Consider the following 22121-nt stretch of genomic DNA (forward strand, 5'->3'; position numbering starts at 1 on the left):
TCCTTTAAATGTATTTTGCAACAGTAAAGATATAAATTACATATTGTAAAATACTTTTCTTTGATTTATGTTAAGTAATTCTGAACTATGATCCCAGTAATTAATCTTTAATCAAACACAATAAACAGTATTCTGTTAAAGTACTTAATACAGATATATGTTTTTAAATAAAATTTCTATTTCACAAGATTTTAAACAATTTGTTAAGATTTGCAAAGAAAATTCTGTTAATATATAATGTTACATGTTAATTGCAACTTTCATCGTATGTCAACTGCATCTCAAGTTTTAACGAAATCCAAAGTATTTCGTTCTAACCTTCAACTGTTTGTACGATATAAATCAGGTAAGTTATATAAATGACGATCGATAATTACCAAATGACATGAAAAGAATTGCAAAGAATGATCATATTTTCATTACAGATAATGCTATTGTTACTATTGGTAACGTTTCAAAGGAAGTGAAATCACCAAAAAACCCTGAATATGTGCCTAGGAAATATTGTAAGTCTATATGATTTCTTCCCTATAGTTTTATTATTTTAATATAAGAACATCATGTAATGTTAATATGTTATTGTAAACAGTACTTAAAGCTCAGGAGGAAGATGCATCTACGTTAAAACATTTAAAATGGATGCTCCAAAAGGATATTCTATCTCAAGATATATTTTTAATTGGAGGACCAGGCACAAGGCGTAGAAAATTAGCTCTTGCTTTTCTTGAACTCACAGAACGTGAATTAGAATTCATTGCACTTTCAAGGGATACAACTGAAGCAGATTTAAAACAAAGAAGAGAAATTAGAAGTGGTACTGCCTATTATCATGACCAAAGTGCTGTGAGGGCAGCAACAAATGGAAGAGTTCTCATTATTGAAGGTGTTGAGAAGGCTGAAAGAAATGTGCTGCCTGTTTTGAATAACTTATTAGAAAATCGTGAAATGCATTTAGAAGATGGAAGGTTTCTTATTCCTGCAGCACGCTATGATAAATTACTTGAGGTATGAATGTATACATATACAGATACTTCATATCAATCATTTACTTTATATTCTATGCAGTTTTTGATATATTAATTATTTTTCAGACACACAGCCAGAAAGAATTAGATACTTGGAGACTTGTTAGAGTTAGTGAAGATTTTAGAGTAATTGCATTGGGTTTGCCATCACCAAGATATCCTGGACATCCACTTGATCCTCCTTTTAGATCTAGGTTTCAGGCTAGGCATATTTCACCTCCAAGTTTTGAAGTAAGTACATATATTTAAAAAATAAGTTCAACAAAAATGACTAAAAAGTTAGTTACATTAAAATATGGGAATATATAATATTAATATTCTTATGTTAATAAGAATAACATCACTTCTGTTTCTTTAGATAATATTTAAAAATAAAAATTTCTATTTATACTAATATTATTAGCAAATAATAAATTCGATATGTATTTAAAAGACAATTGAAAAGTATTGTGTAATAGCGTTAGTAAGCGTATTACTACTTTTTAATAAGACAGATCTGATACGTATACGATTACTTACTAGCAATTTGAAGTTTCATGTGACAACGATCTATAATTACTAGCGTGGCTCGGAGGAGACTGTGGCGCGTGGTATTCGCCAAAGTTTTACCTGATTTATGTAGCGACGTATCGTTAGACACGGGTTGCGGAGGTCGTAGAAACCCCTCCAGTCAGCCATCCCTCCCGATGCTAGTTCCCTTCGTATATAAACTGTTCGTAGCTGCGCTATGGTCACAGTCATCGCCGTTTGGATCGCGTGTCCTCAGAACAGTGGATGGAACTCTGTCCTCTGTTCGTAGTCGACAGTCAATACCTTGGAATTCATTCGAACAAGAAATTCAGCGCTGAAAACCACGATATGCTATTCCGTATTTAAAAGTTTCTAAGAATACAGAACAATGCCAGCTATATGGTCATCCTCCGAAAGACCAATATCTGTTCGCACTGTCTGGGTAGACGGTATTCGACACGCGATTCTGTCGCCCGACGATCCATTGATTAATCCCAAGTTACGTCGACGTTCCCGTGTGTCAAGGAATAAAAATTACTCGACGGAATATCAACAATTGGAATCGAGACTAGAACGTTTGAATAGTTGTTTCACGAATTTACGAATGGTTGTCGGTAACAATCTTTCAGAGAATAAACCTCCTCCTCAGGTGTATCGCAAACTATCCGCACCTCCTTGTCCCAGAATGTCTATCGGTACCGCTGACATTAGTACGTTAGAATCTCCCTTGAGTATAAATAGAAGAATTGAAAAGACATCCGAAGAAGATGCGGATTCTTTCACCGCTAGATCGGCTTTTAAACAGGAAAGTTACGAAAGAACGTCAGAGACAAATTCTAAATCGAACACAACGGAATGCAAACAGACAGAGGGGACATCCGATACTTTTTGGAATCCATTGTTCGAGAGGGTTCTCCAGTGGCTGGATTTATCCGGAAGGGCGCAAAGCTACGACTACGAGGAGGATTTCGTCGGAAGATCGCCTCGGGAAGAGGAACGAAAATGGAGCCCGGATAAGAAGAGATTTCCACGCTTGAAACGCGAATGTCCCGAGGAAAAGGAACGAATAACGATGAAAAATTATAAATTGCATAAACAACGTCATTTGAGAGAAGAGAACAGGGTGTTGGAGAACCGCTTGCCGAAAATAAAGATAACGAAAGAAAGATTTCGAGAAAACAACGAAACAATGATGGATCCTCTATTCTACTCGATAGATAATGCAAAGATGTCTTTAAAATTGTACCAAGATCAAACGAAGAACGAAACAAAAGCACAGGAAAAATCATCAACCATGTGGTCTCCTCCTGAACGCTTTAAACTACACGTAATGATACCGAACATTAATTCCAAGGAGAATCACACGTCTTCTCAAGAATCATTGATCAACGACTAAAAAAATAATATTCTAAATTTTTCGTATCACTTGCATGCAATGTTTTAATTATTCTGTAATTTACATCGGATCCACCTAACATTGTATAGTGCCTTTTATAATGCTGAAGAGAATTATTTTCTGCTAAGAAGTCATTAACCACTTAAACGCTTCTAGTGAAAGAAATGTAATAAATCAGACTGATATACATTGTCTTATCTACATAAAGGTATTTATATCAGAATGAAAGAAAAATATTTATGTCTAAATTTTTATCAACTTATCGTTAGCTTAATTTTATTGCACGAAAAATTGTATTTTTTTATTATTATTTCTACGATTATTTCTGATTCAAACGTGTTGTAGAGTGGTTTCGCCTGCGTTCGTAGCTTTTCATTGAAAGTCAATATCCCCCAATAAATTCCGTTTTATCGAGAGTCCATTCGATAGCCATTATTCTTCGTGTGAAATAGTAATGGGGAATGGTGCCGGGGCGAGACGTCACGATCGTGTTTTACGCATTTTAACAACGCCGGCCATGTTCGTAAATTGTCGGGCAAAGTTAAATAACAACGGTGGCGAGAGTTACTTAAAAAGTCAAATATAATTAGAAGGGTTCACGGAGGATGTTTAAACTACTTTAGAGCAATTTTCCGTGACCGCGCTACGAAGGTCCTAATATGTTGTAAAACTTCGTGTCACGCGGTGCAATTTGCAAAGTAATACATTTTACACGTTGAAACTTCGTTTTTATGCATCCGTAGACACAGTTTTAACGTTTAGCATTTAAAATGAGTTTAAAAATAATTTCTACTTTGGTGCCATACTAAATTTAAACAAAATTAAATGTTATAATTGTTAGATGATGGAAGAAGAGATTTTTGTAACGTTATTAGACTTAGGAAATTAGAGGTATAATACACTGAACTTGGATGCTTTATCAAACTTTGTGAGTCGCGTGCCGAGGCACGTCCCGAAACGAAGCATTAGTATCATAATTGTTTGATAGCATATATTTTATAAACTTTCGCGAAAGTTTGTCACTCTGAGGTATGTATCGTTATTAGGAACGAAAAGTGTGGATCTTATCTTAAAATACAACTCTCGTTAGAAAGTTTGCTCTTATTTAACGCTGCAGTAGTTTTCTGAAATTGCGTTTGTCGTATGAAAAGTTCATCAAAAGCGGCATTAAACGCGAAATCGAAACACGGCACGCAATATGATAGTATTGTTATTTCATTTGCATGAACTTTCAACGTAGAAGCTCATTAAGGAAAAACGAAGAAAAAGGTCTCGATTAATCTGTGTCCGAAAAATTAATAGTCTTAACTTATATTCTGCTATTTAATTTGTAATTTGATATTTTTACTTTTATACGTTTATAAATATATTGTGGAATAACTGACATTCAGCTCGGCATGCCAATTGGTAATTAGGAACTGTAGGATGGATACCTCATTATTAATCTGTACTACTTATCTTTTCAATAATATTAAGAATTGAATTCTCCAAAATTAATTGACTTACATGTTATGATAAACTATTATTATTTTATTATTAAAAAATTTGAATATAAGTTCAGTCTATTGGTAATTGAGGAGTGTAGAATGGATACCCTATTATTGATCAATACTACTTGCATCTTCAATACTATTATATTGAGAACGAACTTCTCTAGAGTTCATTAAGCTACAATTAATCTATAGTATATTTTAAAGTTTCTAAATATATTTATTCAATAATTTATATTATTCGACTGAAATTGAGTCAATTACCATGAAACTCTTTTGTTTTCGCGGATCTATTTCAGGATACCGTTAAGGGAATCGTATTTTCGCGGAAGCCGTGATAATCGCGTCGATTGGTTTGGGAATGTGGCTCAATTGAAAGTTTTCGATGGAAATCTGTAAGCTATCTCGAGGATTTCGTGCCGACTGGTAGTTATTCTCGTAGTTGGCATGCGGTGGAAAGCTCTCTTGGTGCTAATCACTCGGTTGGACTGTTTCAAACGAATTGTAGTGTAACATTCCGTACACGGAATTGTTCACAATTATGCGATGTATGTAGTTTTCGGACAAACGGAAACAGTTTAGATATCTTTGTGGAAATAATGTAACCATAACTTTGAACGTTGTTACATAGAAGGTACAAGAATTCTGAATTATTATCTTCGAAAATTAAACTGATATACTGGGAGTATGCAAAAACGTCCACTGTTTTTAAAGCAATTTTCTAAAATTATTATATTACCGATAAAAGAATATTTTAAACGAAAATATTTTGCTACCTTTTGTTCAAAAAATGGATATAACAAAGAAAATCTATAATTAGGCCTGAATTATCAATAAATTAATAATTATAATTATTATTACTGTGAAATCATTTATAACATTTATGTATTTATAAAAGATTGGAAATACGAAGGGAATTGTTTCAATTTTTAGGAACAATTGAACACTTTAACGAGCCTTGTTAGACACACGGACACCGCGAAATTAAGACAACTATTATCATGCGCGCACGCTTTCGTTACACAAGAAGCTATATCCTTAGGTCTTCCAGATTTTCCCCTGGATACTCTTTCGTCGGCTGCTATTATCATGGTAAATATCTTAACCATTTTCCCATCTTAACCACCGATTTACTTGATGGACTTTATGTTAATCCACGTGTTATCACAGGATCAGTGTCCATATCTGCCGGTGTTCGATATATTTTACAGATGTTACCCCTATAAATTGTTTCTGGGGAAGGAGGGTCGAAGTGCCGTCGAAAATATACTCGAAACTTTTCACGTTCTGAATGGAGCACAAGTTTCGAAAGAAATAAGTGTAAAAAATAAAATTGAAGATAAAAATTCAATTAACGTCGGTGTTAAGTATGCTAATGAAGAAACAGTGTTGACTGTGAGTAACAATAATAAAAAAAAAAAGAAACATAAAACTGAAACGACAATCGTATTTATATTTGATCGACAGGTTTCTTGCGGTACTAAACGGACAAACGAAAGTACCAATAAAATTAAATACGTAGAGACGAATTATCAGAATAATTTATTGGTAAGCATGTTGGAATCGCATATCGTATCTGATCTTTGTCTAATTGGTCCAAAGGGTTGTGGCAAATCAATAACTGTCCAAACATTAGCCAATTTAATGGGATATCAAGTGGAACCAGTAGTATTGTATCAGGCAGGTGTTACGTAATTAGAATATTATTAAATCAAGTTATTGTTGGTAACAATTTAAAACAACTGAAATATCCTGTTAGGATATGACTTCCAGGGATTTGATACAACAACGAACCACATTATCGAATGGTGATACTGTTTGGAAAAATTCACCATTGGTCGATGCAGCATTGCAAGGGAAACTGGCTGTACTGGACGGAATTAATAGAATAGATCCTAGTACTCTGGCTATATTGCATAGGTACATTGTATTGAAGAGTTTAAAAAAAAAAAGAAGACACTGAAAATATCATTTACTCGTTTATAGATTGGTTCACGACCGAGAATTACAGTTGCACGATGGAAAGAGATTGATCAGTGCAGATCGTTACGACGAGATAAAAGAGAAGTACAACAGGTCAGATGAGAACTTGCAAGATTCTGGAGTATTACGTATTCATCCATCCTTCAGGATTATGGCTTTAGCAGAATCGCCCGTGATTAATACCTCTTCGAGGCAATGGTTGAACTCTGAACTACTTAGTTTGTTCCTTTTCCATCAGATGAGACCGCTTACCAAATCGGAGGAGCTTCATATCATTCGATCGAAGGTGCTACTTTATTGCTTTATTATTTAATACTAATTTACTTTTAAAAGAACCTATTTTGCATAATAATTGCAATTCTAGTACGGAGAACCATCAACAGCGTTACAGAACATCTTAGAATTGGCACACGTGTTACGATCCTCTAACGATCCGACTCTGCAGTCTCTATCTGGCTTCCTCAGTACAAGACAACTTCTGAGGATAGCAGGAAGAATGCACAAATTCCAAACTGACGATGCTTATAGCGCGGTGCAACGAGCTTGTTTGGCTCGTTTCTTGCCGGCGGTTGCGAAACAAGCGCTCGAAGATTCTTGTGCTCACGTGGGTGTCGTTTCAACAAAAACAGTACCCAACACGAATATCAAGTGCACAATCACGGGAGACACGGTGAAAATTGGTAACACGGTCGTTGAAAGATACAAGACGGCAGCTTTAACTAAAGTACCTGATGTATTGTTCTATGACGTGCCTCAGCACGTGGCACTTTTAGAGAATTTATTGCAAGACTTTAGCTTAGGACAACATCTGTTGCTAGTCGGTAATCAGGGTGTAGGGAAGAATAAAATTGTCGACAGGCTGTTGCAATTGTTGAACAAACCACGAGAGTATATTCAGCTACACAGGGACACGACTGTTCAAACTTTGACCCTCCAACCAATGGTTAGAGATGGAAAAGTGATGTATGAAGATTCGCCACTTGTACAGGCTGTTAAATTGGGACATGTCCTTGTTATTGATGAAGCAGACAAAGCTCCAACTCATGTTACTTGCATTTTAAAAGTATGTATCTCGTTTATTCGTGATGAGAGTTCAATGATCAAACTTAACAATCTTTCTGTTTGTTTTTCAGACGTTAGTCGAATCTGGGGAAATGATACTATCAGATGGAAGGCGCATAGTATCTTCGAGTTCTGATACACAGGACCCAAATACAATAGCACTTCATCCTGATTTCAGAATGATAGTACTAGCTAACAGACCTGGCTTTCCATTTTTGGGACATGATTTTTTTGGAGCACTGGGTGATCTGTTCAGCACCCATGCTGTCGATAATCCAACTGTTGAAAATGAAATACAACTTTTGAAACAGTATGGTCCAAACGTAGATAGAGGAATAATATTGAAATTAGTAAAAGCTTTTGGAGAGCTTCGAAACATGGCTGATCAAGGTTTAGTTTCGTATCCCTATTCAACTCGAGAAGTTGTTAATATAGTGAAACATTTAGAGGTAAGTTAGCATGATTTTACATTTAATCTCAGATTAATATACATATATAATTTTATGTGTTTTCAGAAATTTCCTCAGGAATCGTTAGCTAATGTGGTGCGAAACGTATTTGATTTTGATCGGTATAGCGAAGAAACTTTTAACACCTTAGTGTCTGTTTTGCACAAACATGGAATCCCTATTGGAACCAGTCCTACTAATATTGCCTTAGCAAAAGAGTAAGATACTCTATTAGAGAAAATTTGTTAGAATCATAATTAATTTTTATATATTTTTATTTTTCAAAGAATAAAATTTGAAAGGAGTACAATGTCTAATTACATTTCCTGTCCTTTTCCTTTGCAGAATATCTTTACCGTCGAACAAGATTTGCGCTACCTGGAATGTTTCGAATCAACAACAGCTGTTACATGTTCAGGAAAAATATATTAAGTTTAAATCGTCGATCAAATTGAGACAAAACACTTTGCCCTTAGATCTCGTCGAAGCTCGATCGGCATTATTCACCGAATTACAAAGTTATTGGACTGTACCGCTTGGTAACTCTGGTGTGGTTGCGGCTTTGACGATAGTTAAAGGTACGAGAGACGATGGCAAAGATGATAAAATTAATATTCTTGCGGAGAATCCTTTAAAGATCTTCACTATGAGCCTGGAATCAGATACGATTCAGGAAACTTTGTTGCCGAGCTTAATAAGCTATGAAAGACACAACAGACCTTTCTACACAATGGCAAGCGATAATAATCAAAACGTTTTAATACATGAAGAGATTGTAAGTAGATTTTCTAAGAAATTAACTTTTTTTATTCATGTTTTTCCTAAGAGATAATTACTTTCAGAGTAATACTTTACTATTGGTGAATACCATTAACAGAACTGTTCAAAAAATAGAATTATTGTCCTTCCTCGACATGGCTTCAGATAAATTATCAAACGCTTTTCGAACTAACAATCTTCGATGGAAAATGAAAACAGATTTAATTCAATCTCATAATCAAATCGTCTTCTACACACCTAATTCTAAGAGGATAGAAGTAATCGATTTACATTCCATGTGTTCTTACTCGATTAATCTACCGTTTGACATAGAATCGATTGTACTTCCATCTGAAAAGAAGTGGTTGATTCAAGACACGCGAAGGAACAAATATATTCTAAAAAGATCAGCAGATTCGTCTCCCTGTCCGAATGTTCTACAGGAATTAGAAGAGATTAGCAAGGATAACGTGAAAGTTGGTGCATTCTTGAGTTGCAGCAATACTAATTTGAGCAGTGATGTGCTTAGCGCAGCGTTGGAACAGAAGATAGATTCTCCTAACAGATTATTAACGAATGATAATACATATGCAACTATTGCTGTCGGATTTCCTGATTTGGATAGCTTTAACGAACTTCACTTTTGGCCTAGACCACACCGAAGCAGAAGTTTCACATCTCCTATTATTATGGAAAATGGACAGATTATTCGAGCAGTTATACCTGAGGAAGTTCCTGATGATGTTCTCCCTAAGACTGGGAAACATTTGGGAATCGCTGGTTATTTAGAAATTGTTGATACTGTAAATCATAAGATGCGTTATTTACCTATACCAGAGTGAGTATAATATTTTCTTCAAAGCTAATTTCTGTTTAAGAATCTTCATTTACATTTATTCTACTTATGTTTCTCTTTCAGACCAGTAAATGTATCATACGCGACTCAATTGTTATATCCAAACAATTACCCCTTGTACATTTCATCTAAATCAAATCAGGATCTTGTAACCGTGGATGCAGGTGGATGTGTGCGCCTTTGGGAGGCATCTTTAGCGAGTATCGAGAAATCACTTGGAGCTTGGAGAAGAATGATAGGGGATGATAATGAGAACCTACAAATTACAAAAGAAAGATATTCGGGATTGGACGTTAGCAGCCCTAAGCATGGTAAAATCGACCAGCAAAATGCACCCCATGTTGGAGGCAATACTTGGGCTGGAGGAACTGGAGGTATAGTATGCTATTAGGATCACGAGCATCCTCCGAGATATGAATGTTTAATGAAAATTGCAGGAAGAGACACGGCAGGTCTCGGTGGAAAAGGTGGACCTTATCGTTTAGATGCAGGCCATACAGTGCATCAACTTAGCGACGAAGAAAAGAATGCTGTACCGGAACACATAAAAAAAGCAGCGATGGAAATGGGTCGTAAAGCGTTCCAGCAACGCTTAAGAGACATTAATATGAGCGAATATGATCACAATCTCTACTCTCAGTTCAGTAATGCTGTTCAAAAGCAGGTTAAAGCGTTAAGGACTATAATAGGTGAATAACGCTTTAAGAAGATAGTTCATTTTTAACTAAAGGGTACTTATTATTATGGTAAATTTCCTTAAATTTCAATGCCTTTTCACAGACAGTCTACAGGCGAAAAGTAAAGAGCGTCAGTGGTGCAGGCACCAAACTTCTGGTGAATTGGATGACACGAAATTAATCGAAGGATTAACGGGAGAAAGAACGATTTACCGAAGGAGGGCTGAAAAGGAACCAGATCCTGGTGCTCCATTAACGAAACCGAAACGATTGAAGTTAGTGGTGGACGTATCAGGTAGTATGTATAGGTTTAACGGATACGATGGACGCCTCGATCGAGAAATGGAAGCCAGTGTTATGGTAATGGAAGCGTTTAGCGGATACGAAGGGAAATTTCAGTATGATATCGTTGGTCATTCCGGCGATGACTATGATATCGTTTTCGTTAAGCACACTCAACCACCGGCGGATAATAAGCGTAGATTGGAAGTGATAAAGGTAATTGAAGTTAAGAAACTACTTCAATTAAACTTGAAACTTAGCTTCCTAAATGGAGTCATTTCTTTCAGACGATGCACGCGCACTCGCAGTTTTGCATGTCCGGTGACAATACTTTGCAGGCAACCCAGCAAGCAATCGCGAGCCTTGCAAAAGAAGATTCTGACGAGTCTATTGTTGTTGTATTTTCGGATGCTAATTTTGATCGTTACGGTATTCGACCTGAGAGTTTTGCAAACATTCTCACGTCGAATCCAAACGTAAATGCCTTTGCTATATTCATTGGATCGCTGGGAAATCAGGCCGTTAGGTATGTGTATGATATTTAATTTTTGTGAGATAATATTTTCATGGATAAAAAAATGTGTGTTCAATTTCAAGTTTAACGAAGAGAATGCCTTCGGGACGAGCATTCGTTTGCATGGACCTCAAGGATATACCTCGAATATTGCAACAAATATTTGCTGCTTCTTTGTTAAGTACTACGCGATCCAGTTGATCCGTAGATTATCAGCCATTTTATATGTACAATTTTATAAGTATTTGTAATAAGCAAGCGAAGAATGTATTATAATACATACTTAGTGGGAATTTAATGTATACTATCACATTATTTAATTGTTATAAATATCGTTATTGTAGAGTTAAAATTCTTATTATACATAATAAATGATTTTTATATCAGAATAAAGTAATTGAAAGTTGAATTTGGTACTTACCGAGTAGTCAGGGTGATGCAACGCCGAACCTCCACGAAGTCCATCGGAAACGTACGAAGTAGTTCAAAAGCGCGCTACCACATTTCTTCGATCAGTTGCTGAACAATAAGAATAATAGAGATAATTATGAATGATATTACTCGAAGAAGCACAATAGCTGCCCGCTGAATAGGTAAGTATAGATTGATAAAACATATTTACCTCAAAATAAGATATTTGAATGAACAGTTCATCTCATGTAGCACTTTCGAAACAATTAATAATATCACACGGGTTCACTTTCACGAAACATATACGAGTTTTACAAGATTAATACGTTTATACGTATATTAGACGAATAATTGATATATATTATAGATATATCAAAGATAATTATAACTGGAAAAACACTTGGAAGAACTCGAATCGACACGCAAGAATGGCGGTTAGGTTACCGGAAAACCCGAGGGTGACGGGTGGAGCCGAAGTTTGCCGAAGTTCGTCGAGGAGAATCGAGAGCGTCGAGTGGTGTGGGGCGTACATTCGTTAGTCGCACGCCGGTCGTTGAATGGAGCGGGTGTGGAGACGCGTACAAGGTGCCGGGCGTCGCGGTGCCACAGCTCGCTGTGGTTGCCCTGTACAGCCGTGTCAGCTGCACGTGGACCAACGCGCGAAACGTGGAGGTGGTCGGAAATCTCGTGGTGGACCACAGACGATCGTGTGCAGTTGTCAAGTGCAGCCATGTCCTGTACATCCAGTACTGATTAGGGTTCGTCGTACTCGACCCACGGTTGGTAACTGTGACTGTCCACCGGAATCGCAGCCTTGCGTGCATGCACAGCGAGCATCAGCCGTACGAAGAATCCGAAGGTGAGTAAAAAATAAAAATGCTTATTTTCCATCGTACCTATGCCGTCATAGCTTCGTTCTATGTTACCCTGTTATCGTCCTAGTGTATGCACACGTTACGAACCATTATGAGTTAAAGGGGTGGCAGGAACGACGAAGGTCAAAGTAACGACGTGTTGATCGTATTTGCAAAGCTTGAAGCGACCCGAGTATAGTTAACCTGGCGCCCTTTTCTAGAGTGACGGAGAGGGAGGGTAATGCGTGTACTTAACGATGGAAAGGTTAACGAGGGTATTATACTTGCATGTTGTAGAAGATAGGGTAGAGTGGTCAAAATACTTTCGTCAGATTTTATTATGCAAAATAAGTGTAACTTTATTTACTAATGAATGAAGATTGAATTAGACAGAGAAATAAATGGTTGCCCCCTTATGGTCATATTCTACAGGTTGCTCTGATAGGGAAATGTATACTATTTTAATCTTGTGTTTCTTTTTTTTTGTTTAATACTAAATAAATATATAAAATACAGCAAATAAATGGCAAATTAAACATAGTAAATTAAAACAATTTTGACACACCCAGTTAGGTTATGATTTTTAAATATTACTATAATCCAAATCTTGTGAAAATATGAACTTTCGTTTTGAACATTCTGTATTGGAGTGGCCATGAAATTTTTTGTACATTAGAAGTTCTAGTATGAAATATTGATTAGCTGAAGAATATTTTCTGAACAGACACGAAAGTCAAGGATGTTTAATGTGTTTACATTGTCCTTGCTTTCATCATGTATCATTGAGTACCACATACTCCGGCACTGAATAACAGCTTTCGGTTCGTATTACGTTTTCTGTATATTTTTCGAAATTCATAAATTGGTGAAACGTGAACGTGGTATTTAATACGTTATACGCAATATGGGTCACCGGGGTCACGAATTCAATATTATTGAATAATTAAAAGAAAATAAAGGAAATAAAGTTTTAACAATATTGCGTGTGTCAAATACAATAGCAATTTGAAAAATATATAGTAATATCATTTTTATCCTTCAGAAAAATAACTGTTACTAATGTATATTTATTTGACATCTATTTAAAGTGTATCATTGCAAAGGGAACTTGAGTTCCGATACTATTGTGTTTTTACACATTTTTTTACAGTTACAATTTGACTTTTTCATATTATTGCACGTTGTTTTGTCCATCGAAAATAATGAGAAATAACGGGGTATAACGATATCGTTGCCTTTTGCTCATTTCGTGTTTTATTCTGTCGTTAACGTCTTAAGCGTTATGGATGTTTGTGTACATTGCACAGGAACGCGAACGCGAGTTATTGCATTTTTTCCCTCTTATTCTTGAAAGTTACACTCTTAAATCATGCTGCAAGAATTTCAAACAGTTTAAAGAACGCTACAGCTTTCACTGAGCAGCTGTTATTATTTCTTCTAATCTTAGATCGTATGAAATATCGTTATATCTGTTTGTAGATTGAAGGGTACTATTGTCCTATCAGATTTAGTACCTTTGTTCTGTAAGTTTAAACTCAATAGAACAAAACAACATACTCAATTAGATTTAGCTAGACTATCAGCAGAATCCGACACAACAGATTTCTGATTATACAGGATTTGGGTGGGACTTATCTAGGCTAGGATGAAACAACTTATTGTTAGAGACTACTGGTCATGACAGAGAGCATTGTCGTGTAACAAGTTACAATAGGATACAATACATCTTGGTATAATATAACCTGAACATTGAAGGAGTGGTTTAGAATCTCGATAGAATTTATTTGAAGACGTATGAGACAAATTAGAGGCCGGTTGGATTCAAAAGAATTCGCTGAAATAGGGATTTTACTATATTGGAAAAGTTTCGGTTTAGTTGGCCTCGAGTACAGTTAGCTACGATCGTTTGAATGGACCTCGTAAATTTCCGATGTGTAGGTCACCATGTCAATGACACTCGCTTCATGGATCCAACCATAAACAACCCCTGGCTCTCCGCCGTCGAGTACATTCAGTCGAGTATCTCGACGAAGTTTCACATTGAAATACGAATTGTTAAGGACACGCTCGATTATTTCTGCCGTTTAATTTCTTCAATTTTTTACTTCGTACTTTGTTACTGTAATTTCAATGGTATTCAAGAATTTTTTTTCCTTTTCAATTATACGATTCGTGCTATTGGTTATTGGGTAATCAATGTCTATTCTTAGTTGCTGTAAATCATCTCCAATTTATTTATTTATTTATGTTTAATAATTCATATTACATTCTTCTGTAATATTTCAATTTTTAACACGTACAACTCGGCGCACTTTTTCATATTCTGCAGAATGAATCAGCTGTTTCCACGCTGTCTGACATGAAAATTAGTGGTGGTTCACGTCGTCAGATAAAAGCACAGCTTGTTGAACGTTGTTAACCCTTTGACTACTGTTGGCGTCTAAAGGCGCTTAAAAAATTGCTCTTATGATACTGTAGGCACCTATAGACGCTTAAACTAGTTTAAACTCTAATATTGATTTAATGCAATGGAATTCAGCGTTTTGGTTATTTCAATCTACCTTCTCAAAAATGCGAGCCTATCGAAAAATCTCGCTGTTCTCGGTGTAGGGTGCGACTGAATTCCATCGTATTTACATCGTATCGTACAGCTGGTACGTTTCAAAGTCCGCTGTAGTCAAAGGGTTAAAGAAAATTAGGGCTAACGTTACAAGATCATATAATAACGTGTGCACATGTTACATCCACCTTCAATTCAAGTACACATTCCCTCTCTTCTCCAATCCATTCATCCAAATCCTCGAGTGTCTTCAGTGCTTAATAACATGCCTGTTCCAATACAGATGCGACTGTCCGGAACGACCTTGTCGGCACACAGCACCCGCTGGTACACGGCATCGAGTACACTCCTCTTCACCCACTTTTTCCCAAGCAAGTCAGTCCACTTCGCGGCAACAACAGCAGCAGCAGCAGCAGCAGCAGCAGCAGCAGCAGCAGCAGCAGCAGCAGCAGTGCGAGTGTGCCGAAAGAATAAACTGTACCCATACGGTCGCCGGGGATGGTTCGCGCGAGTGCGAGTGCGGCGAAGAGGTTAAGCCTTGTTCGCACACGGTCAGACAACGGCGATCGCGTCGTAGCTGCGATTGCAGCGGTAGCGGCTCGCAACCGTGCAGCCACAAACCGCATCACGAAGGACGAATAAAACGCGTTAAGTGTCGCGTAAGGCGTGCCGGTTGTGCCATGGCCAGGTGTACCGCGGAACTCGCGATGCTTCACCTTCACTGGGGTCTGGCGACCGAGTGTGCACCCTGTAAACCACGAGCGCTCACCCGACGGTTGTGCAGGAGGCAGCAGAGCGACAACGAACTCTACAGGAGCAACAGCTTCAAATTCGAGCGCTTCGAGAGAACCAAAGACGAGTGCTCCACGCCGCTTCGTAAACAGGTGAGTGGACTATGCATGTTCCTCTTTCACCGTGCAAACGCTCCGAACGTTTCTTTGATGAGATCCGTTGAATGCTTCTATTGTTTCATTAATTCCGCTGTTTCTCTGTTCACTCATACAGACGGGGTTCTTAATACCTAGCGCGTTTAAATTTTGTTTCATTCGTTTCTTCAGTATTTTACTTATGTACAGTGAGAGGCAAGAACAAAAGTTCTTAGATGAAAAGTCGCGATTTTCGGAAATTTTAATTACTTATAACTTTTAAATGCGTTTACCGATCTCGATGAACTTTTCAGCATACACATAACTTATCTGAATCAATGTACGAAAGACATATTTTAAATTTTCATTATAGACTCACATAAAAAAGTTGAAAAATTACCATTCACTATTTTTTTTTCACGATTTCAACAAATTGTAATTTTTTAAAACGATGAAAATACATATTTTAGTGAATTAATTTTTATAGCTTCTCAAAAAGTCTTAGGTTATTGAGTCCAATTTTTACCGAGGTATTCTATTTTGAACAGTGTCTACTTACTTTTGCCTTCCACTGTACATATATGCATGCTATGTTATTGAATTTGACAACGAATGCATTCTTGCATTTAATTGAAACATTAGGAAGTTCTTAGGACGCAATTAAATACAAACGCAATGAAACTTTAGCTGGGAATATTTTTAGTGAGAGAATGTAGCATCGATTTACCCTAATTATTCGCACGCTTTGTTCTCTCACAGCGAAAATGCTCCTCTGAATTTATAATGAGTATAATTAAGCCACGCTTCTATTATGATACTTTAAACGTACTTGTAGATCTGTTGCAACGGATACATGCGCATAGAGTGCATTTTTGATAAGAAACGTTTAATATTCATTGAAAGACTTCTTCATCAGCGTTTTAAATTGATATTATATTTATTATTCTATCGCGTGTCACAGTTGCACTTGCTTGTGTTAGTCAAATATGTTGAATCTTCATTAAAACGAGTAGCTTTATTAAATGAAGTTTGGAAAGGGGATGACGGGGTTGCAGTTTACCTGCGTGAGTGCTTTGAAGAAGGCAGTAGAGCGACAACGAGTTCTACTTTGGGAACAGCTTTAAGTTTGAGCGCTTTGAGAGGAGCAGGGTTGAGTATGGTATTCCACTTAGTATATACACGAGTCCTCGCGAGGTACGCTTCACTGCCACAGACTGCGTATATTTTTTTACTCGCGTATCGTTGCATTTGAGGGAAGAAAGAGACAAAAAAGGTACTAAAAGAGAGTAAAAAAGAAGGGAGGATGAAAAATTTACACGTAATTAGCACTCAGAGAATATTATAAAGAACCTCTGTAGGTATTTAATCGGTCGGTTAAACTGCTTCTTCTAATTGAAGAAAGTTGGATATTATTTTGGAAAAAAAAAAATAACTCACCACAGTTATGGCTTTCATCCCATCCAATTCAAGTTTTATTATCAAAAATTGTTCGTTCGAAGTCGTGCAAGGGCGGACGGACAAAAGTATCCTGTATTAAAGGAACTGTTTTGCTGGTATTGCGCGAAACGTGTCTCCAGGCGAGCACGATGAAAATTGCACCTGCGATGCTATATCAGATAAGACGCTTCTAGGGATTCCTCGTTGAAAAGAGAATTTAAGTTGAAGCAAGATGGAGTTACACGAAGTTGGTGAATACGAAACAGTCGAAGCATACCGCTTTTGTAATATCCATCCAACGAGCGAAGTTTCTTAAATAGATTTCACGGTGTACCGATATGACGATGTTGGAATTTACTGCTAAACTGTGGATGTAGGTTACGCAGCAAAGTGTACGGGAAAAATTTACGGCACTGTTTGCCTTGTATTCCACGAGAACCGATACCAGATGCTTTTATTAATAAGGGAGTCTCACAACCTCAGGCGTTTCAAAAGGGGTAGAAATAAAATTCAATATATTTCAAACGAATCTAATATTTTTGATAAATAAAATAAGAATACACGCAGCATTTGATTTTAAACTCAACAGAAGAATCATAATTGAATCTGTGGAAATTGATCCGCTGTCTGACCATACACTCATCTATACTACTTGCTCGAGAACCGAAAGAGCAACGCATGAGTCATACAGAGACTAAAAGCAGCAAACATAATTGGATGGATTGATATTTACATTAAATTTATTTATATTACTCTCAGTTTTACTTTCGTGAAGAGCCTCTTACCGAATAGCAGAAATTGCAGTAGTATAAATGAGTTTAGTCAGGCATTAGCTACCGCTAGCACATGTAGCATATCTAAACGCATCAATTTTTAATTTATAATTCTGCAGCTGTTATTTATATTTAATAAGAAGTATCTTTAAGAAGTAAGAAGTAGCTTTTTAAGTAACGTTAATCTATGTATATTTATCTACTAGCATTAATACAGTTACAATAGAATCTTTGCTCCTTGTGGATGAATACTCGAGTATGAAGAACGTTTAACGAGAGATGCAGCGTCCATTCATTGTGCTAATTATCCGTGTACCTTTTATTCCTGGGTGAGAAGTGCTCTTTTCAAATACTTTTTCACCGCACGTTTGCAGAAAGTGCAGGAAATTTTTCAAACGATCCATTAAAATATAACACAGTCGTGAATGGGAAAAAGATTTTTATGATTCCATAAATGTAATTTAGTTCAATTTAGTTTATCGTCTGCTGTTTTGCATTGTATCAATTCAGAACAATCGATGAATATTTCAATCGCAAATTTTAGCTTATAGAAGTTCAATGAATCGGTACTGTAAATCTCTGGTCTTCGTTCCATGAAAAGTTTAGTTCGATTTCACGAATGAACGGTTCCTTTTAGATCGGTAATCGTAATGGTGATATGCTGGTTGGAAAGGAACGAACAAAGTCCGAGAAATTGGCCACACCAAATTGTGGTCTACGCGTTCGCTCGTTTAGGAAACGTAATTATTCTCGGTACAGCAGTGGGGATACGGTATATGAGCTGCGGCGAAGATAATACCTCTCTTATACACCGCATTATACTCTAATACTCCAACATTATCTGAATTCATTTCTCACTACGTGGGGATTGAAATAAACCTCAAAGTTGAATTATTATTGCATTCATACGAGCTTGAACAGATAGAGTGTTATAAACTCCAGTTAGTCGGCATAGAGTTTATCGCAATGAAATTTCGATAATTAATACCTCAGTTTCATTTAATTAAAAAGGAATTATAATAAGTCGATATCTGGTATGAAGACAAAACTTTATAATACATACTTTATTTGACTTATCTCGTATGAAATTAAAATTTTATCCAATATTCTCATGCAGATATCTGGACATCGATATCAATATTCTATAATTGACAGGCGTGAAACCTTTTAGGTAAAAGAGTAACACGATATGATTAAGGTTGCGAGGATTTCGTATTGATTTTATCGGAACGTCCAAGAACCGTGTCTAAAGGTCAATGTCCCGGTTTCGTCGTTTCGAAGAGGCAACTCGCGAGTCTTTTTGTTTTCCCTCTTGTTCCTTGTAATGTAATTGTATTCTTTCGTCTTTCTGACAAGGCCCAATTGGAGTCAGTCCTTTGTGCTTTCTCGTTGAAGCTCGTCGACGAGCTTTCCTGGCAATTACGCCATGTAGAAGTTACACTTTAACGATCATAGTGGAGTGAACATTTTGGTCTACAGAAAAATCTTGTCTCTAAAGTATTGTTCATTCGTTGATAAGAGTTGGAATTTTGAAAGGCTTTTCTCCAAATCTTTCGTTCTTTGATTTTGAAAAATAATTACAAATCAAAGTATTAAATTGTTGTAGTATATCTATTTTTTTTATATAAAAAGAGCAGCGACGTTGAAATAGTGGTTCGTTCGTTGATAGGAGTAAGGAATTAGATTGATGGGGATTAAAAGTTATCTACTCTATTATATGATTATACGTAAATTACGACTTTCAAGAGTTTAATTACAATTAAGCATAGAACGTAAAGAAAAATTTGAAAAAGTACATTTTAATTTTAGATGTTCTTTAATATATTTTTATAAATTTCGATGTTATTCCAATATTCCAAAAGTGTATGTATTCAATATACAAATTATGAAAATATTTCATAATGACTGATCGTAATGAGCTCGTCGCATTTCCTTTTGTTACGTTCGATTTCTATTTCGATGGTTGAATTTAAACGGCATGCGATTTTATCCAGTCAATATAAGCTGATACACGTGTATAGACACTGGGATAGTCAGTACGGGCACAACCCCTTGACCAAGATACGAGACCAGTGAGTATTCCATTGACAGTCAATGGACCACCGGAGTCACCCTATCAAATCAAAAAATATAATTTTTTAAATACAATTCAAATGAAAAAATACATAATAATTTTGGCAAACTGTCAATACGTTATCGCTATTAGTACTCTAGTAAAATAATAAAATGACGAATTATCGGTTCGCTTATCAAAGCTGATATAAACTGGTAGCATGCTTTGCTTATGTCATACGCAATTCTTCTAAGAAATACTCTTATTTGCACTTAGTTATCTGTAATAATTAGTTGATATCGTAAATCTTGTATATGTACTACTTACGTTGCATGATCCCTTCTCTACGCTTGGGTCATAAGCACAAACATGCGAATCATAAATGTTTTGGCTGCCTTTGTATGTGTTTTTGCAGTACTCTTGATCGGCGATCAAGATGTTGACACGTTGTAGGTGAACGGGTGTGGGACCATCTAACTGTAATTGTCAGATGTTAGAAAAGAAATATTTTCTTACGTACATGTTTTCGACCAATTGAGACAATTTTCAATATGGCAAATTTTACTTCTTTTACAAATTTAGTATAATAATTAGTTATGCTATTTACCCGAAGTGTGCCCCATCCAGAGACTACTGCCTTATCATTGGCTTTAACAAGTTGGTCCTTTGGTGGAAGTGGAACAAAGGCAATTTGTTTGGACTTCACAAATGGTTTCTCGACCTATTGAAATATTTATTTAGGTAAAAATTTCAGAGAGTCAGTGATATATGTATAAGTGTAGAAATATTTTTATTCTAAATACCTTGAGCAGAGCAATGTCGTTCTTCCATGAATCATCCTTGTTATACTTTTCGTGAATGATGATTTTCATAACATTGTGTTCAGACTTTGGGGCAGTCAAATCTATCGTACCAACAATTACCTTGATATTTGGCGCTGTTTTGCTTTAAGAAATATCAGTTTATTCGTTATTATTCCCTTCTTATGAACGTTTACACTAACGAGTTTTATGTAAATTCTTAGAATCCTTACGCAGAGACACAATGAGCGGCGGTGATAACATAGTTTTCATTAAGAACGGATCCACCACAGAAATGGAATGAATTGCCCTTATTTTGAAGGGATACCTAGCAACACACGGATTGTTGTAGTAATTTCAGGAAATTCAATAAGTAATGCGTGTAGATGTAAAGCATAACATTCTTCTTAACCCGGTTGGCGTTAGGTAGTTATGACTTGGTTATTTATTCAAAGTTGCATTCAATCAAATTTTGTTATTAAAGTTATTTAATTTCAACTCAGCTTGATACAAGACTAAACATTTTTCCGGATATAATGCTGATCAAGTTAATGAATTATTATTCATCTTTTTCAAAAAGCTTTACATATTGTTGTTTAACTAACCTGGTAGGGGATTTCTCCTACTCTAGCATCCTCTCCGTTCACGATCCTAGGATCAAATCTCAGCACCCCAGCTGCGTAAATAATAACAGAACAGAATAATTAGTAGTGTAGTAATTGCGGATGAGCCGTTGTTCATTAGTGTAGGCTGACACCGATTGCACTACTTGTTAGTTCTATTTAATCACACAGATTGCAGTTAGTAGTCGCTAACAGTCCGGCAATTCTTTGCTTTACACAAAGTGGAAAATTGTTTATAATCATATTAACACTGGTGATTATACTAGGTCGTAAATGTTTATTTGGGAAAATGTTATTTAGTACTCATTTGTTATATATTAAATTGTATAATATTTAATAGATTAAGCTCACGATTAGGTGATATCAGTTGCAAATATTTATTGATTATTGTGTATTGAACTTTTCAAAATTTTTTAATCAAATCAAAATCGAATCAATCAAAATGAATAATACTTGTGATCACTTACCGTTGGTGAGGGATAAAAGTGTGAAAAGAGACAAAGTTGTTAGGAGCATAATTCCGTGTGAATCGTTCGCCGAAGGAGAGTGTGCTGAAATCTCGCTGATGGCTATTTTATATATCGCCAGAACGGTCTTTCAGTACTAGAGAAGTTCGTTTCTCGAGTCTCAAGATTAGATACCTTTGTGATCTGTGTTTCATCAACACCTCCATTTCGTAACTGATTAAGATTGTCATGATTAATTATTTTCCGACAACATTTTAATCGTTGATTGATCAAA

The 22121-nt window shown here is 36.1% G+C and overlaps 4 protein-coding genes across 5 annotated transcripts in view; 3 read left to right on the forward strand and 1 right to left on the reverse strand.

Annotated features, from left to right (window-relative positions):
• Positions 1 to 3: 3 nt before the first annotated feature.
• On the forward strand, positions 4 to 11361 carry LOC114879590 (von Willebrand factor A domain-containing protein 8). Of its 2 annotated transcripts, XM_029194637.2 has the most exons (19): positions 4 to 346; positions 426 to 506; positions 590 to 1005; positions 1092 to 1256; positions 5355 to 5513; positions 5592 to 5816; positions 5889 to 6101; positions 6181 to 6341; positions 6408 to 6690; positions 6769 to 7467; positions 7538 to 7915; positions 7982 to 8133; positions 8261 to 8690; positions 8758 to 9512; positions 9594 to 9904; positions 9968 to 10219; positions 10311 to 10705; positions 10777 to 11015; positions 11087 to 11360. In XM_029194637.2, the coding sequence occupies exons 1-19, from the start codon at positions 238 to 240 to the stop codon at positions 11202 to 11204; spliced, it is 5541 nt and encodes a 1846-aa protein (XP_029050470.2). In that variant the 5' UTR covers positions 4 to 237; the 3' UTR covers positions 11205 to 11360. The 2 variants fall into 2 exon arrangements, with proteins under 2 accessions (XP_029050470.2, XP_046141401.1); XM_046285445.1 differs by having other exon boundaries at positions 5592 to 6101; positions 11087 to 11361.
• On the forward strand, positions 1472 to 4713 carry LOC123987733. Its single transcript, XM_046285448.1, has one exon. The coding sequence runs from the start codon at positions 1924 to 1926 to the stop codon at positions 2929 to 2931; it is 1008 nt and encodes a 335-aa protein (XP_046141404.1). The 5' UTR covers positions 1472 to 1923; the 3' UTR covers positions 2932 to 4713.
• Positions 11362 to 11976: 615 nt separating the features above from the next.
• The window catches only part of LOC114879487 (transcription initiation factor TFIID subunit 1-like), a 147701-nt gene continuing 137556 nt past the window's right edge, over positions 11977 to 22121 (forward strand). The window contains exons 1-2 of the mRNA XM_029194449.2: positions 11977 to 12273; positions 15112 to 15712. Of these exons, the coding sequence (XP_029050282.2) occupies positions 15509 to 15712 (204 nt within the window). The 5' untranslated portion in view covers positions 11977 to 12273; positions 15112 to 15508. The remainder of the gene's footprint in view (positions 12274 to 15111; positions 15713 to 22121) is intronic.
• On the reverse strand, positions 19698 to 21961 carry LOC114879519 (trypsin-1-like). The gene is made up of 7 exons (XM_029194511.2): positions 21848 to 21961; positions 21363 to 21433; positions 20991 to 21085; positions 20761 to 20902; positions 20565 to 20678; positions 20285 to 20434; positions 19698 to 20017 (listed from the first exon to the last, which is right to left on the reverse strand). The coding sequence occupies exons 1-7, from the start codon at positions 21894 to 21896 to the stop codon at positions 19874 to 19876; spliced, it is 765 nt and encodes a 254-aa protein (XP_029050344.2). The 5' UTR covers positions 21897 to 21961; the 3' UTR covers positions 19698 to 19873.

The sequence above is a fragment of the Osmia bicornis genome, chromosome 4 (genome assembly GCF_907164935.1).
Source record: "Osmia bicornis bicornis chromosome 4, iOsmBic2.1, whole genome shotgun sequence".
NCBI classification, from domain to species: Eukaryota; Metazoa; Arthropoda; class Insecta; order Hymenoptera; family Megachilidae; genus Osmia; species Osmia bicornis.